We start from the raw sequence: 16,894 nt of genomic DNA on the forward strand, positions 1-16,894 counted from the left end.
CTTGTTAACATTTGAGCGTCGAAGGTTAAGAGACAAAGGAGCCAAAAGATAAGCATAACTGTTTTTCCACTAAAACTACTACCACTAAAACTACTAGCGAGTGTCAGCAGACAATCATTCACTTATATCTCCAAATGTCATTTCGTACTTTAACGCTTGTTCTCAGAAATTATGCATACACAAAAACACTTTAAAAACTCATAACAGACAAACAACCACTGAAACTGAAAGGTGCATATATATATATCAGTCAACAAAGCACAGAATTTTATTTATTTATTTACTTATTCATTTATTTGATTGGTGTTTTATGCCCTACTCAAGAATATTTCACTTATACAACAGCAGTCAGCATTATAGTGGGAGGAAACTGGGGGGAACCCACGACCATGCACAGGTTTCTGAGAGGCTTTCGCACGCACAGCTGGAGAGGAAACAAGCATGAGCTTGAACTCACAGCAAGCGTATTGGGGAAAGGCTCCTGGGTCATTGCAGCATGCTGGCATGCTAACCCCCTCATTTACAGAGGACATCCAACAAACCACAAATGTTATGTTCATCTCAACATTTTCTATTTGTATTTTTGGCCAGGATTACAAAAAAATTTCATCAACTTCTATGTTTTTGCACTTTGTCTTTACCTGCAGTGGTACATCATTGTACACTTCTGATTGGCTGATCACGCTAGCACTGAAGGGCTGTAATGTGAGATCCCCTCCCTGGGGCCCGTAGGTCAGATCCCGCAGATCTCCAGGTAACTTTGCATTCACTGATGGTAATCTGAACAACACAACAACAGGATTGGTAATAATGACACATTAGGATTCTCAATGTGGGTAAGTGTCACGGGCAGGAATGCAAAAGGGTAACCCCATATACATAGTTATCGATATGCAAAACGCATTGCCATAATGTAACAGACCCGGCAGCTTTCTGCCTAACTACCGTGAGGTCGCCCCACACGACATGCTTTCACGAGAAGGTGCTGAGTCACCACGTTTTCAACCAACCATGACGGTCCTATTGGTTTTTCCACCCAAACACCCATTTTCAGTGCCTAGTTTAAACTCACTCGCAGTGTGACTCTCAAATTCTGTGAAATTTGGTAAAAAATGAAAAAAAAAAAAACAAAGCTACATTCTTCAAATGTCAATCAGTTCATGACAACAGTAAAAAGAAAGTTCACATCAAATTTGAGTTGCCTTCTAGTTTTTGAGACATCTTTCTCACAAGATTAAGCCACAAACAAACAGAAGGTTTCATACACTTTAAATATTTGAAATTTCCCTAAACATTCAGGATTCAAACATGCTTTATAGACATGTAAAATGAACTTAATCAGTTAACCTCTGTCTTTAATGTCCACAAGGCATTGTACTAAGCAATTTGAAAGATGTTGGAAAACAACACTTCTCCCAGAGAGTGTCAGCATGCTATGAACAGTGGACCAGTTTCTGTAGGCTCAATTTCAAAGATTTTTTCAGGTGGAACCACAAAATCCTCTGATTTTCCATGTATTTCAAGGGTATTCAATCCTTGAAGCCTTGTCAGTTCTCGGGTAAATTCCAAACTTTTCAACGTCTTTGAAGGCCCTGTATGAATGCTTAAACATGCTAGATGTCTGATAAGCCCTATTGACACATACATCCATGGACATGTGTAATCTAATGGGGTATGAAAATAAATTACCATATCTTCACCACCCACGTCAAAGTTCCAAAAAAAAAAAAAAAAAAAAAAAAAAAAAAACGTTTGATCTTACGCAGAGGATTGTGTAGGGTGAACTGATCCAAAAGTGATGGACTGGTTCTGTAGCTGTAGTAGGTTGATTCCATCCACTGGACCAGAGCTGGTTTCCCGATGGAAGAAGGCTCCATTCTCGCTGTAGTCCAATATCATCTCTTGCTCTGTAGAGCTCAGAGATGTAGTCACCTGAAAAACATACCAGATAATAACTAACATTTTTATACATGTACATGTTTTACACTCAGCTCCATATCCCCTGTCACCACCCGATTTGTTCGTTAATTTTGATAAACATGCCAAGCCTATTTATTTCTTTATTTCCATGCATGAGATTGGTAATTTTATAATAACTTAATGCTTGAGCCTATTTCACTGATATACAAAGGAGTCCAAAACCTGGGCTCAAGTTAAAAATTTGGACAGTGTTCAAGTGTATCTAATATTGGGCTAACTTTTTACTTTTGCTTCTTACTAAACAATGCACTGACAAGTAATATTAAATCACAAACATTAAGTAATCAAAGTTAAAATGAAGTACACATAAAGCCAAAGACCAAGACATTGTTTTTAGAAACTTTCCAACCAGGAAAATTGGTTATAAAACATCAGATCCTATGGTGATATGTTGAAACCCAGAGGGTGCCAGTGATGTCACATCCAGATTTTTTGCTTAAAGGTCTATTTGGCAATTGCATTCATAGATCCCTATGTATATGCATTTTTAATTCTTGCAAAATATATGAGTTGGATTTTAAAACAGTTGGAGTTTTAGCCCAGACACAGATTCATTTCTATTTATGAATGTGCGTGTCTACATATGAATGAATGTATGTATCCACCAAAAACTCTGAGTGGAAAAAAGAGGGGTGGGGGTGGGGGGTGGGGGGGTTGTGTTGTTTTCCTGACATGAAAATCAAATCTATTTATATAGTATATATAAGGAAAATGGCTATCTAGTTACCATGACAACAGCAAAATGGACAAATGTGAGTCACAAAACATCGTCATCTGTGTATCTATGTATCCACCAAAAATTAAAACCCTATGAGGAGTCGAAGTTCGGTCATTTCTATCTATACAGTATATACAAGGAAAATGGCTATCTGATTACCATGTCAACTGTGAAAATGGACAAATGTGAGTCCAACATACCATTGTCTGTGTATCTGTGTATCTATGTATCCACCAAAAATTAAACTCTGTGTGGAAAACTGTTGGAGTTATAGCCCGGAAATGAATACAGACAGACGAATGGAGAACAGACAAAATTGCTATAACATAATGCTCTGCCCAATGGCAGGGGCAAATGAAAAAAGACCTATTTCATGAAAAGTGTTTAATAGTCTTTCAAATGTCATATAGTTGTTTTCTTTGACAAGAAGAAAACATGTTCTAAACATTTGATTCCCACTTTAATTTTAGATTCCTTTGTGTTATTCATGGTTGGGAACTTAATCTTGGTATAAGATCTTGTGTACACTTTACCCTATCTGGCTGTGGGTGTTGAAATTCAAGCATTTTTGGTGTCAAATGCTCCTACATTTCCATGCTGGCTTTCCACAAAATTTACAGAATGTCACTTTAATGCATACCTTAAAGAGCAAAATTTGGTATCTTATTAACAAAAAGTCTCGTTAGACTTCAGGGAAATCTAAAACAACATAAGTGGGCCTAAAACTGAATTATTTATTTGATTGTTTTACGCCATATCCAAGAATTTGATCACTTATTCACGTATGACAGTGGTCAGATTATGCGTGGATAAAACCAGAGTTCCTGTTATAAACCACCAGCCTTTGGCAAGTTACAGACAAACTATCTCACATGATCTACAGATATGCACACCATATTGGTCGAAGACAAATTCATATTGCCTTCAACAAATTTCTGACATGGCAAAAGGCTACACAAGTGATGTTGACCACTTATCGTAACCAACAACAATCAAGGAGTGAGATTGGGGGATTACAAATTCCGTGTCCAAGGCTGGGTAAGATCCTGCAAACTGAAAGGCAAGCACCTATAATCACTTGGCCACAGCCGTGTAATCAATATAAAATATGAACTTACCATATACCATTTCCCATCATTGTAGGTATTAGTACTCGACACACTGTAGGTATTTCCAGTGTGAGCTTCGAAGACAACTTTGCCATCCTTGAGCAATACAGCATAGTATATACTAGTTCCAGGGCGTTCTATAATGAAGAGAACTCCTTTGGCTGTAAAGGTGCGGAATTTCACCGAGATACTCAATGGTGCGCCAAAGTTAAGCCCTGGTGCATGCACTTGCAGATGTCCGAAGCCGGACAGACTTGTTCCTGGGGCTGATGGGATAGGGTCAAAGTACTCAGGTTTACTACAACAACCTGCCTCACCATCCTGGACACTTAAATCCCACAGAGGTATGTGCTCATTTTGAAACATCACATTGTACATGCAGCCAATAAAGCTTGTCTGGGCTGTCTTTGTGGTCTGAAAGGCAAACAGTTCACATTCAGACAAATTCAGATTTGTGTGAATCTACATGTACCAATGAAAATTTATGTGAATGACAACACAACATCAACACTGTTTGTATCTGAACTTCACAAACCTATGAAGAGAGTACATACGTATGAAATAAACTTTTAATTACAGAGGTTAATATGTATCAAATTGTACAATTTCCTCTTCCTAGAGGTGTCTTTAACAATACATGACTAAGCAGAAACAGTATATATATATATATATATATATATATATATATATATATATATATATATATATATATATATATATATATATATACACAGTTCCATTTTTTTTATAAATTATGTCATCAATACAGAACTACATACATCAGCCGAAACCAAAAATAAAGAGACATCATTTCAATTTACTGGATGAAATAATTTTGAAAATACTGCAACCTTAAATGAGAAAGTGATGGAGCTGTTTTGATTTTACATTGTTAACTGAAACGGTAAAGTGCTGGACTTCAGCCGCTGAGATCTGAGTTCAAATCCTGGTGTGATACATGTAGTGAAATCCTTAAAGCGTTACAAATGTTTTCATTCCCCTCCCAAAAAGAGCTTATTATGAGTGAGATAAATATGAGTGAATTCCAGGTCTTGGAAAGCTGTGAGGCCAATCTTTTTGAATGTGTTATTGCAGATGTGTCTATGTCTAGCTCTAATGCCCCAGGTAAATGAAACAGGTTGGTCCCAACAAATTTAGAGAAATAGATAGGAAATGTTATGGCCAAAAATACAAGATCATTCGAAATGTGCTATTTCTAACAAGGGTTATGGAACTTCAGGGTACCACTGTCAAGGCCTTTAAACTGGTTGTATATCCGTTTTTTAACAAACCAAAAACAAACTGTTATAGCGGAACAGATCACGTGTATGCACATAGGCAAAATCTACTTTAGTTGCCTTTTTCTTGACAGGTGTATTTACCTCGTATCCTGTGGGCAGCCCGCCCATGTACAGTTGAGATGTGAGTCGCAGGTTTGGGACGTTGAGGGAGATGCCGGCGCGGTATGTCATCGCTGTCGCCCCGGTTGACAGCACAGTGACACTCAGCTGCCCACTGTTCCCACACCTGATAATAAAAAAAAATACAAAATTTCTACTTCTGCTGTGTGATTCCCTTCGATGTTTTTGCTTTTTCTTACTATGATATCTGGACCAAGTTGTAACACATTCATTTCCTCAGAAAGGAAAAAATTCATGAGTATTTATTTGGTGTGGAAATAAGAAACTTTTTTCTTTTTTTTTTTTGCAAAATGTCAAACTTGGTGACATAGAGACATAAATGAGGTAATCTAATGCTTGCTTGAACTTAATTATTTATTTAGTTGTTGCAAAATAGTGCCATATAATTTTCATCTCTGCATACATCATTTCATATGTTAAGAATAAAATGTATTTAAAAAAAAAAAAGACATTTTCAAGCCACCTTAAAGCCTCCACCTTCGCCCACTGATTTTCCCTGATCTGGGCTGGGTTCGTCATCTGCACCCTCTCATAATTAACAGCGAAGTGGAAGACAACATTTTCATTGACAAGCTCCAGTACAAACTCGGCAGGGGTAGCTGGGTCTTCTGCAAACAGCAGCAGTCCGCTTGAACCCTTGGGTGCCTTAAACTCAAAACTGACGTGGTTACAGATTTCATCCCTGGTGGAAATTGGGTTTGGAGCAATCACAGGTTTGTTGCCAGTGAACGCCACGGGTTGCCGAAGTCCTTGTGCTAGCTGTCTGGCGTAAAGAATTCTTGCAGTCAAATTTGTCATACGTTCATCAATAAGGTTCTTCTTGTCATCGGTGTTCCCATCAGCCAAAGAATTAGCTTGTTCTATCAGACGCTCCACTGTGAGAAGTCGATCATTGAATGCTTGCACTGAAACATTCATGATTTTTTGGTTTGATTTTTTCCTTGGTTAATAAAGGGGTACAGATTCATGGTGGAATGGTTAATAACCACTACAGTGAGAAACAGGCTTAGGTTAAGCTAAATTTCAAGTACAGGTTAAATTAAATTTCAGGTTATTTATTTATTTATTCATTTACTGGGCTGGTGTTTTACACCATACTCAAGAACATTTCACTTACATGAGAGCAGCCAGCTTTATGGTGGAAGGAAACTGGGCAAACCCACTACCACACGCAGGCTGTTGGCAGATCTTCCCACGTACGGCCGGAGAGGAAGCCAGCGTGAGCTGGTTTCGAACTCACAGCAACTGCATTGGTGAAAAGCTCCCGGATCATTGCACCTTGGCAACGAGCGCATTTTTAAATGGGTACATACATGTAATCTAAAGTTACAAGGTAAGACATTTTTACCCAGAATGTTTTAACTCGGTGTCAGTTAATTCTGTATTCCTTTAAAGCCATACTCTAGGATTTTGACTTATACAATGGTGGTCAGTTTTAAGGATGGAAGAAGCCTCAGTGCCCATGATAAACCACTGGCCTTTGGCAAGAAAGTCAGGAACTTCATATGAAGACAAGTGGTCTTTGACAAACGACAAAAAGAAAAGGTCATACGGTTCTTGTTAACTGCTTATTGTGACCAAGGCATTACCATCAATGAGAGCATGAGACTCCACAAATTCCTTGTTCAAGGCCGGGATTGAAACTGTACCTCAGGTGTCCTAGTTATTTGATTTGATTTACTTGATTACTCAAGAATATTTCACTTATACGATGGCAGCAAGTATTATGGTGAGAAAAAAAAAAACGGGCAGAGCACAGAGGAAACCCACGAGCATCCGCAGGTTGCTGGCAGACCTTCCCACTTATGGCATGTGTCCTAGTGATTGAAACATTCACCCTTTCCCATGATTCCCCATTTGTGTCTCACTAATTATTTTAGCTAGCGTAACCATTATTTTTGTTTGTCCCTAGTATCACTTTTGGCTTGCCAAAACATTACAAATTATATCTACAGTGGTTGTCCTTGATTGTTTCACCTATAATCGCTGACACCTGAGATGATAGGCTGAATTTTTGTAGAGGTAGCTTTTTACAGTATTGATGGACACATGGTTGCCACTAGACACTCTAAGGATTACAGAAAATGTCGGGAAAAGCATCTGAAAACTTACACGTTAATGAATGCCTGGGAACTAATGCCATACTGCCAGTATTTTAGCCATGCTGTGGTGACTTTAAACATATGAACACAGCATAAACACCAGTCAACACTAACAGAGTATTTTTTGGTAAAGCCACACATATGTACATTTTGTATACAATTAGGTCTAAATCTTTCCTTGCAATTTTCTGTATTTGTTTGGTATCTTATGTATTTGTTTGGTATTTTATGCCCTAGCCAAGAATATTTCACTTATTTCACAAGTGGAGAGGAAGCCAGCATAGGTTGGACCTCACAGACATTGCACTGGTGGGGATGCCCCCAAGGTATTGTGCTGCTCTAGCATTCTAACTGCTCGGCCAGAGGCCACTTTTACATGGTACATGTATCTTACATTTGCTTGCCACAGAATCGACAACGTTGATGGCTGAGTTACTCTGGTTCTGCACCCCGACAGATTCAGCGCTCAGTGTGTCCAGTGTGTTGGAGAGGCCCTGGTCATTTGTGATGGTCAGGAGAGCAGCAGACTGGACAATGGCGGCTTTACTCTCAGCCTGCACTCGTGTTTCTCTAATCGTGTTCCCTGAAGGAAATCCAAGTATCAAGCAGAAACAGTAATGACAATGTACTTTCACTTACAGCATAGAAAAAGGCAACTTTATTATAATTATTCCCACTTTTGGCATAGAAGAAGACGACTTTATTGTAATTTTTCTGCACTAGGCAAAGAAAAAGACAATTCTACTGTAATTCTTCTAGTCTTTGTATGACTGAAATTCTTCCACTTTTGGCACTTTTTTCCCAACTTTTGGTACAGAAGGAACCTTCTATCCTTACGTGTCAAATATATGAGTATCTACACAGTAACCTTTCTTCACTTCTTCTAATGTTTTGCAAAGAAAATTTTACACTGCACTGAACTCCAACACTTTACTAGTATCAATGAAAAAGACAAATTTAATGTTTCTTTGCCTCCGTAAACAGAAATATAGTAGACTTTTCAGTGTTAACATAATCACATGCATTATTATTTTTTTTTTAACATTTTCGTTCCCGCTATCGCTTGTTCACTGCACTGTATTAAGATATCAAAACTGTTCTGATCAGTCTTTATAGGCAATCTCCATGTATGTCAGTTGTAAGGGATTTCAATAAACAATTTAAACAATAAAATGTATGATGTTGCCCAAAGTTGCAGGCTATCATAAATAGAAAATACAATACAAAATATAAAAGTAAACAAGCATTCCAGAAGGGGATTAATGAAAAAAGAAAATGGCTTCCAGCAGATATACCTCTGGTGACAGGATCGATTGCTTCAGCCTGTGCCATGACTACATCCAAGCGCCCTTTCAGGGTGTTCCATTCACTGACGGAAGTCTGAAGACTGGCGTTTGCACTTCGAAGATGGGACTCCAAAACTGACAACAATTTAATAAAGACACAATATTTTTTTTGTTCTCTATTTTGACGGGTGTATCACTCCCAAAATAAATGTGTCATCTGTTTTCAGAATCCATAAATTGTAGTCTTTGACCATTTTTTTTTAAACAAGGGATGCAGACTATTCAGAGCAATGAGAGTTTTTCATAACAACACTGCCACAGTTCAGATATATCAACAAGTAATTTAAATCATTACATGCTATAAAAATTAATACGCAAATTGTCAAACTGTATCGCAAATTAGAGCTTTCTGGCATGGAAAAAGCTATAAAATTTTCACAATACATGTATAGGCTACCAAAAGAAATCTTTTAGTAATCATATGGAAATATACAAGGAATCTTTTGTTACAGATACAGTTGTATATTGAAAAATGAAATTAAAAAAAGCCGCACCCCTTCCCTCCCTCATTATTAAGGCTGCGGTTGAAATAGTTCTAATCTTTGCTCACATTTAATGTTTATGGCTTAACTTAATTCTTCAGCCTTTTTACAACTATTGGGATTAGAGAAATAATTTGCACCATTTTATGAAGCTTGCGTCTTTACTGATCCAAAGAAAACATTTTATCATTATTTTCATAAAAATTGTATGAATAAATTCCACTCAAGGTAGTAAGTGCTCTAGAGGTCGAAAAGGTTGAAGATTTACAGGATGTACTTCACATTTTCTGCCTTACCTGAGGGTTGGTAATTTTTGGAATTCACCTGTCCCAGAAGGACATCACTTTGGTTCTTCTCAGAAATGGCTGAATTCTGCAAGTTTTCCAGGTTGATCCCAGTGATGGCATTGCTCTGCTCTGTGACAGTCTGACTGGCCTCCTGGGCCCGTCTCAGGGAGGAGCTCAGACTCTCCACGGAATTCTCATAGTTAGCCTTAGCGGCCACAGCTTCTCTGCCCAGGGGTTCTACCGTCTGATACTCACTGAAATCCAACACAGAAAAAACAAAATTTCCTCATCTTTTGTGTGGATTATTTGAGCGTTTTTGACTTACATGACAATGGTCAATTTCATGGGTGAAGGAAATCGAAGTGTTTGGGGTAAATCAATGACCTTTGGCAAAGAACTGACAAACTTTCTCCCGCTTGACAAACTGACTTGTACACCATACAGGTGAAACAAATAAATGAATGCTTGGGGTTTAACTTGGGGATGTACATTTACAGGTCTATAACAATTTTTCAGTCATGTGATGACGAAGAGTCATTAGGTTTATGTACAATTTGTCTTCTTGTGGCAAGGCGAGTCCATGCCGCCAAGTGCTTCCCCCACTGAAGTATCATCCCAAAGACACCAGACATGACACCCCACCCAGACACATTATACTGACACCAGGCCAACCAGTCGTCTTTCCTTGCTCAAACCTCTCAGTGCTCAGTGCCACCCAAAACAGTCCCACCCGAAGCAGTAACACATACCATTTTGAATGTTGAACTTTTTAAAGTTTAGAGTGAGTGAGTGCTTGGGGTTTAATGTCATACTCAACAATTTTTCAGTCGTATGATGACGAAGGGATCCTTAATGTGTATGTAATGTGCCTCCTTGTTGCAGGACAGATTTCCACCGCTCTTTTATCTAGTGCTGCTTCACTGAGACGACTTACTGAAGGCAAATAAACCAAGCGGTCTTCGGGGTGGACGCTCTAAACGAAGCGTTCCCACACTAGAAGAAGACTTGCAGTCTCCAAGGAACATTTCATAAACTGAGCAATCGAAATTTGGGAATTCCTCTTTGAGGTTAATTATGTCTATATTTTAATCAAAGACTTGTACTGATTAGTTGCTGTGATAATGTTCTCTCTGTTTTTGTTTTTTTCTGAACAAGCCAGGAAGAACAGCTTACATCTTCATTAACGCTTTTGCATATAAAGCATTATAATAATCAGACTACCTATTTTCACAGCCTATTGGCAAACTGCTATCCAATACAAACTTCAACACATCCTGAACAAAATTCCCATCTATATGTGTCTTCGAAGTTTTCAATCGTCTGCACAACCAATATTCTGAGAGAACTATAGAGGGTAGAGAAATAATTTGCAGTTTTATGAAGCTTGCATCTTTATTGACACAAACACATCATTTTTAGTGTGGTAATAAATCATAATAATTATATGTATAAATTCCACTGAAAAAAGTGCTTCAAGAGCTGAAAAGGAGATTTACAGTATGCAGATAATGTGTGTCAGAGTTGAAGTCTTTCTTATGGTGGTCTAACTTCCTTTTTACATAATGAAGAGAAGTAATTAACAAAGCCCCAATACAAATAGAAAAGAAAATGAAAAAGGGACTCATCAGCCTTCTTGCAAGAGAGATACAACTCTTGTAAGAAAGATGTAACTCTTGTACGAGGTTGCAACTCTTGTAAGAGGGATGCAACTGCTGCAATCGACTGAACAGCATCTACTTCATTCTCAAGAAAATCAAGTTTTTGTAATACACTGAAAATGTTGTGGACAGCACAGTCAAATTGACTAAGTTTCAGGTTTTTAGTGAATGAATGTACACGTATTACAATTCAGGGGCTGATCCTGCAAAGCCATTAGTGACTTATGTCAAAATTTAAAACCTCTTCAAGACGCTTAATTTCTGGTACTGAACGTTGAAATTTGGATAAATTTGTCTTTAGATAACATTGATCAGTTGGATACAATATTAATTTCTAAAGCCGAATAATGAGAAATTTTAAATTTTGACTAAAATCAGAAATGGGTTTGTGGAATCAGCCACAGAACTTTTAATGTGGAAGAAAAGCTGAGAGCAATGATAGACTTAGTCCTCACCTAGATTTCTACTTGAATACTAATTGTCAGTTTTTAAAAGAAAATATAGAGGTAACCATTTGTATTAAAACAAAAAATCCTTAAAGGAGAAGAAAACATAAAAATGATGCAAAAATCAGATGAAAGAGTGTCAAAACTTATTTGCAAATATGATCTTTAATATTTTTTTGGATTTTTTTGTTAAGAGAGAAGGGTATTTGAAAATACTTTTGTATGGTGGGTATTTGGGACCAACTTTTGGTATTTATCGTTGTTGCATAATATTGTTCTAAATAAGGATGTGATGCTTGTCTAATAAATTTATTTGAATGTAACCTGAATTATGATTTATGAACATACTAAAAAATATAAATATGATCCAAATTGAAGTTTAATACATTTGTTAGCTGAAAAGAACAAATTCTAGTGCAAAAATATTTATCAAACCTGTGTTACATCCTCATTTATGACATTATTAAACAAAGACTAAACATACCAAAAGGTGGTCCGATATACCCACCTTACGAAAATTATTTTCAATTCAAGTCTTTTTCTCTTAAGGATATATCGGAAAAAATATTAAAGACCACATTTAGGAATAACTTTTTGCACTCTTTCATCTGAACTTTATGTCATTTTTATGTTTCCTCCACCTTTAAGCTAAGCAAAAAATGTACCATATTAAAGTATTTTTGAATTTAACACCAACTTAAGCCTATGACAGCTTCAAGTTTCCAGGGTCTGGTCAACTGATCCAGGCTGATTCCACAAAAAAAAAACCCCACTAAAGCTGACTTAAAAAGTCAAAATTTGAAATACGATCTTAAGGCTTAGTTTTGGGCCTTATATCACCTCATCAGTGTGATCTTAAGACAAATGTGTCTTCCAGTATATAAAAACAAAGCATTTTGACAAAGTTTTAAAGTTTGTCTGAAGTCAGAAATGTCTTTGTGGATTCTGCCTCACATAGCTAGATGTATAAAGTCACTTCAGTGTTGACAGGCTGTGTCGCTCACCTCTGTATACTTTGGGCTTGAGACTGTAAGGTAGCAGCCAAGGTCTCCCAAGCATCCCCATCCACAGACTGGATATCCAGCCTTGTCTGGTTGAGAGCAGACGATATAATGTTGTATCCCAAAGGCCAGCTCTGGATGCCTAAATGTACACACGCATGTACAAGACTCAGACGCTTTAGAAAAACATGGTCATATATAAAAACGGCAAAATGCTCAACACTGGTACTGTATTCCACGTAAAGTTTAGGATTTTTCAAGTGATCTATTTTGTTTGATTCTGACTGATTCCTCCACCTTATAGGGAAGTTTAATTAATTTCTCAGAAAACCTAATACTTTAATTAATTGTTAACTAATCTAGTTAATTAATCTAAAGTATCATTGTAAGGCTTTTATATGCTTCTTAAAGCACTTTTTGCACAACTAAGGTGAACAGTAAACACATCTCCTTAGACATCATATTACAAACTTCAAACCCGTCTCCAAAAATGAAATGGTGTAAAGGATGTGGACATATGGACAAATACACAGTCATTCACAGCTATGACAATAACACTAGGTCAATTTTGGTTGTGTGGTATAAATAAAATGAAAAAAATGCTGCAATCCAACTGACATAAAATATTATATACTAAATTATAAACAATAAGAAATAACATATCACAATTACTGATTCGACAGGTGCATCATTTCGCACAGACATCAAAGACTGCAGTGTAAAAAGTGAAATTTCCCGCTTATTGATCGTAACGGGTCTGCTAACAGCCTGCAGATGGTCATGGGTTTCCCCCGGGCTCTGCTTGTTTTTCCCTTCACCATTACGCTGGACGCTGTCCTACAAGTGAAACATTCTTCAGTAAAACTTAAAACACCAATGGTGTAAATGAATAAATTGATGGTACCAGAGATGTCAGCAGTGGTGTTGAGAGGGAGGGGTAGATTGGATGGGTTCTGGCCAAGAACTAGGTTACAGTCTTCAATATCAGAGAGCGCTGTCTGATAGGTGGCTGAGCTGGTATCCAACTGTTCCCTGGCTGAGGCTAGCGTTGCCTCTGTTGCATTGACCAGGCCGTTGATGTTGTCTATCTGAACCTGTAACCCCAAAACACATGGAAACAAATACAGAAGTCTCTATCTGGCAATAAATAGATACTTTCAATAACGTTGGTTTTCAGCAGTATTTGTTAACTGTGCGGCACATGCATGACTTGCAAACAGTAGCATGTAAGTAAAAATTGCTGTCATACAACTTACATGTAAGTAAAAATTACTGTCATATGCCTTACATGTAAGTAAAAATTTCAGTCACACACCTTACATGCAAGTAAAAATTACTGTCATACACCTTACATGCAAGTAAAAATTACTGTCATACACCTTACATGTAAGTAAAAATTACTGTCATACACCTTACATGTAAGTAAAAATTACTGTCATACACCTTACATGCAGGTAAAAATTACTGTCATACACCTTACATGTAAGTAAAAATTACTGTCATACACCTTACATGTAAGTAAAAATTACTGTCATACACCTTACATGCAGGTAAAAATTACTGTCATACACCTTACATGTAAGAATGGTATGGAAAAATGCTCAATCAGAGGCACATGAACATTTTACAATTATACTTTTGATTTCATTGCACTTTACTTTTTTCTGACAAGAAAATAATTCAACTTTACCAAAAAACTCATAAGTGGCTATAAAAGGTGGATGAATCAAATCAATCAGAACTGAGCTAAAAAGTGTTTTTTGGTTAAATACAGTGTATAGTACAGGTACCTGGTAAGTTAATACTTTAATATAAATACTTTAAAAAATACTTTAATATGGTACATTTTTTGGTTTGTATCACTAACTTTACATTGTGGCTTACCTGTGTGGTAATAGTATTGATCTTTGTACTGTGGATTACCTGTGTGGTTTGTAAGAGAGCGTCTGTGGACTGTTTCACTGTAATCAGCGACCCCACATTTGTATCCACTGCCACAATCCTGGACTGAACGACTTCTACTTCTCCCTGTAATCTTCCCCGTCTCTCTTCTAAGTTTATCGCCTCCACATTCTGACAATAGAATATATACCAGATCTTCAGTAACAGAATGCTAGTTTCAGTTATTTAACCAAATTACAGCCAATTAAAATGTAAATGTCTTATTGGCAACTTGGAATAACTTTCCTTCCTTCTTCAGCAATTTAACAGTCGACTCACCCGATTGAATACACAGGAATCTCCATGAAGTAGTTTTTCGTTCTCTCTTTCAGTGATCTAACCAAATATTTAGTCGACCAGCCTGACCGTACATGTAGGTACGGAATAGTTTTATCTCTCTTTTTCAGTGATTTACTCACTATTACGGCAGACCCACCTGAGTGTCCACCTGCTCTTTGATAGTGTTAACCTGATCTGAAACGTTCTGAATGAGGGCCAGCTCTGCGTCCACCAAGGCTCGGTCAGTAGAAAATGTCAGGTTACCGTTCACAGTTTGTATGCTAGTGTTCTGTAATAACTAAAAAAAAAAAAAACGCATTTCATTTACTGAATTTATACTGTTGCTTGATTGTGGCATAATAATTTTTCCCTTTTGGCCACCATTAAAAATATGTTCATTGGGAGTAACTTGACTCATTATAAAAAAGTTTTTACTAACAAATTTTTCATGGAATTTAGTTCTTTTTATTTTTTTTTTTTTGCGGTCATGTTCATTTTTTTAAAAAAAATCTATACCTCTTACATTAGCCAAAGTAAAACATTTCAAATGCACTTCCCATAAATTTTCAATACCTGGAATTTGATCATTTTTATTGCGGATGTGGATTGGCAGTATAAACATCTTACAGACATAGTTGTAACAGGGGTCGATTCCTCAAAGCCCTTTCTGCCTTCAGTCAAAACCTGAAATGCAATATTAAAGCTCTTTTTTCTCTTTAGTAATTAAAATTTTGTCCACCTCATCAGTATTATCTTAGGACAAATGTGTTTGAATTTCAACTTCCTCTACCAAAAATTAAGTGTTGTGAAGAAGATTTAAATTTTGACTTAAGTCAGAAATAGCTTTGTGGAATCGTCCTCTGATACTTTCTTCTCTTAATAGCAGTCTGTATCATTGTGAAAGAGGAATAATCTGTAAAAAGGAAGTAAGCAACAGTAGAAAGGGCATTGGAAATGCTGAAAATAAATGAAAAAAGAATAAAAAAAGGAAAAAAAAAAAAAAGAGATTTCTTTACACACAGTTTTCAATGGCCTTTCTACTGATTCTCACTTCATGATCAAGGCTTCTTTACTTTTAGGTATCATAAAATTGCAGTCTGTTATTACAGCAATATACCAGCGACATGTAAACCTCCTGTGCATATTTGAAATTTGAAATATAAATAAACCACTGGTTCTCATGAAATCTTCAAAGGTTGCAGAAGCATTTTGTGTCAGACACACCCACAATGTCTAGCACATCCGTATACATGATGTCAAATGCCTTTTGACCATAAATGTTTCACCCTTGACATCTGATTGTCACACTTACAGATTCTGCAGCCACCTTGTGAGCTTCCAGGGTGGTAATGTTGGAGCGAACTGCTGACAGTGCACTACCACCTAATCCTGCCACAGCATTACTCTCCTTTACTAATGAGTTTATTCGATCCTTCTCACCAACAGTGTCATTTTTTAGCGTTTCAGAGCGGACAACTTCACTTCCAAGCTGTTGGGAGATCAAAGATAAATAAATAAACAACTAACAACTGCAACAATGAAAAAAAACAATGAAATTGTGCAAGGATCAAGAATACAAGATCTGAATTACAGATCCACTTCTAATCTTTTGTTACGTGTTCAAAAATACTGACCATGCTTTTGATCCATTTCTGCATTCATTCAATTACCAATTTACTTATTCACCCAATAAACAAGAGAACCCTATGTAGATATAATATACCCATTCTCAAAATGGCAAGATTCAAAACTGACCCTAGAGTGCAGATTGGCCACATCTGCAGAGTGTGATGTCTGCTGATTGGTTAATGTGGTAACCAATCCTTGGAGATTTGCCAAAGTCAAATCACCGATGCCTATGTCAGCCTTGGCCATATCAAGGTCAGAGGTTATATTCTGGAGAATCAGGTCCTGGTCTTGGATCAATCCGACATTCAGGGCTGTCATCCAGTAACTTTTCCAACTGTCCTGAAGAGCTAAGGTATCATTTCCCAGACTCTCTTGGCAAATGCCACACTCTGTGTGAAGTAACAGGAATAAATTAGATGTTTAGAAATAAGAACTTCTTTTGAAAAAGTTCTCCTGATAATGGATTAAAATTCTGGCTAAAGTGCATGTGGTTTT

The 16,894-nt window shown here is 37.0% G+C and overlaps 1 protein-coding gene across 1 annotated transcript in view; it reads right to left on the minus strand.

The window, feature by feature from the left end:
• LOC135473242 (laminin-like protein epi-1) overlaps nucleotides 1-16,894 on the minus strand; it is a 73,016-nt gene that overhangs the window by 19,115 nt on the left and 37,007 nt on the right. Inside the window, exons 30-44 of the mRNA XM_064753087.1 lie at nucleotides 16,526-16,788; nucleotides 16,083-16,259; nucleotides 15,344-15,454; nucleotides 14,928-15,068; nucleotides 14,474-14,623; nucleotides 13,455-13,644; nucleotides 12,554-12,692; nucleotides 9,455-9,699; nucleotides 8,626-8,751; nucleotides 7,725-7,913; nucleotides 5,692-6,133; nucleotides 5,190-5,334; nucleotides 3,817-4,221; nucleotides 1,763-1,932; nucleotides 642-780 (exon numbers count right to left, since the gene is read on the minus strand). Of these exons, the coding sequence (XP_064609157.1) occupies nucleotides 642-780; nucleotides 1,763-1,932; nucleotides 3,817-4,221; nucleotides 5,190-5,334; nucleotides 5,692-6,133; nucleotides 7,725-7,913; nucleotides 8,626-8,751; nucleotides 9,455-9,699; nucleotides 12,554-12,692; nucleotides 13,455-13,644; nucleotides 14,474-14,623; nucleotides 14,928-15,068; nucleotides 15,344-15,454; nucleotides 16,083-16,259; nucleotides 16,526-16,788 (3,032 nt within the window). The remainder of the gene's footprint in view (nucleotides 1-641; nucleotides 781-1,762; nucleotides 1,933-3,816; nucleotides 4,222-5,189; nucleotides 5,335-5,691; nucleotides 6,134-7,724; nucleotides 7,914-8,625; nucleotides 8,752-9,454; nucleotides 9,700-12,553; nucleotides 12,693-13,454; nucleotides 13,645-14,473; nucleotides 14,624-14,927; nucleotides 15,069-15,343; nucleotides 15,455-16,082; nucleotides 16,260-16,525; nucleotides 16,789-16,894) is intronic.

The sequence above is a fragment of the Liolophura sinensis genome, chromosome 8 (genome assembly GCF_032854445.1).
Source record: "Liolophura sinensis isolate JHLJ2023 chromosome 8, CUHK_Ljap_v2, whole genome shotgun sequence".
In the NCBI taxonomy this organism is placed as follows: domain Eukaryota; kingdom Metazoa; phylum Mollusca; class Polyplacophora; order Chitonida; family Chitonidae; genus Liolophura; species Liolophura sinensis.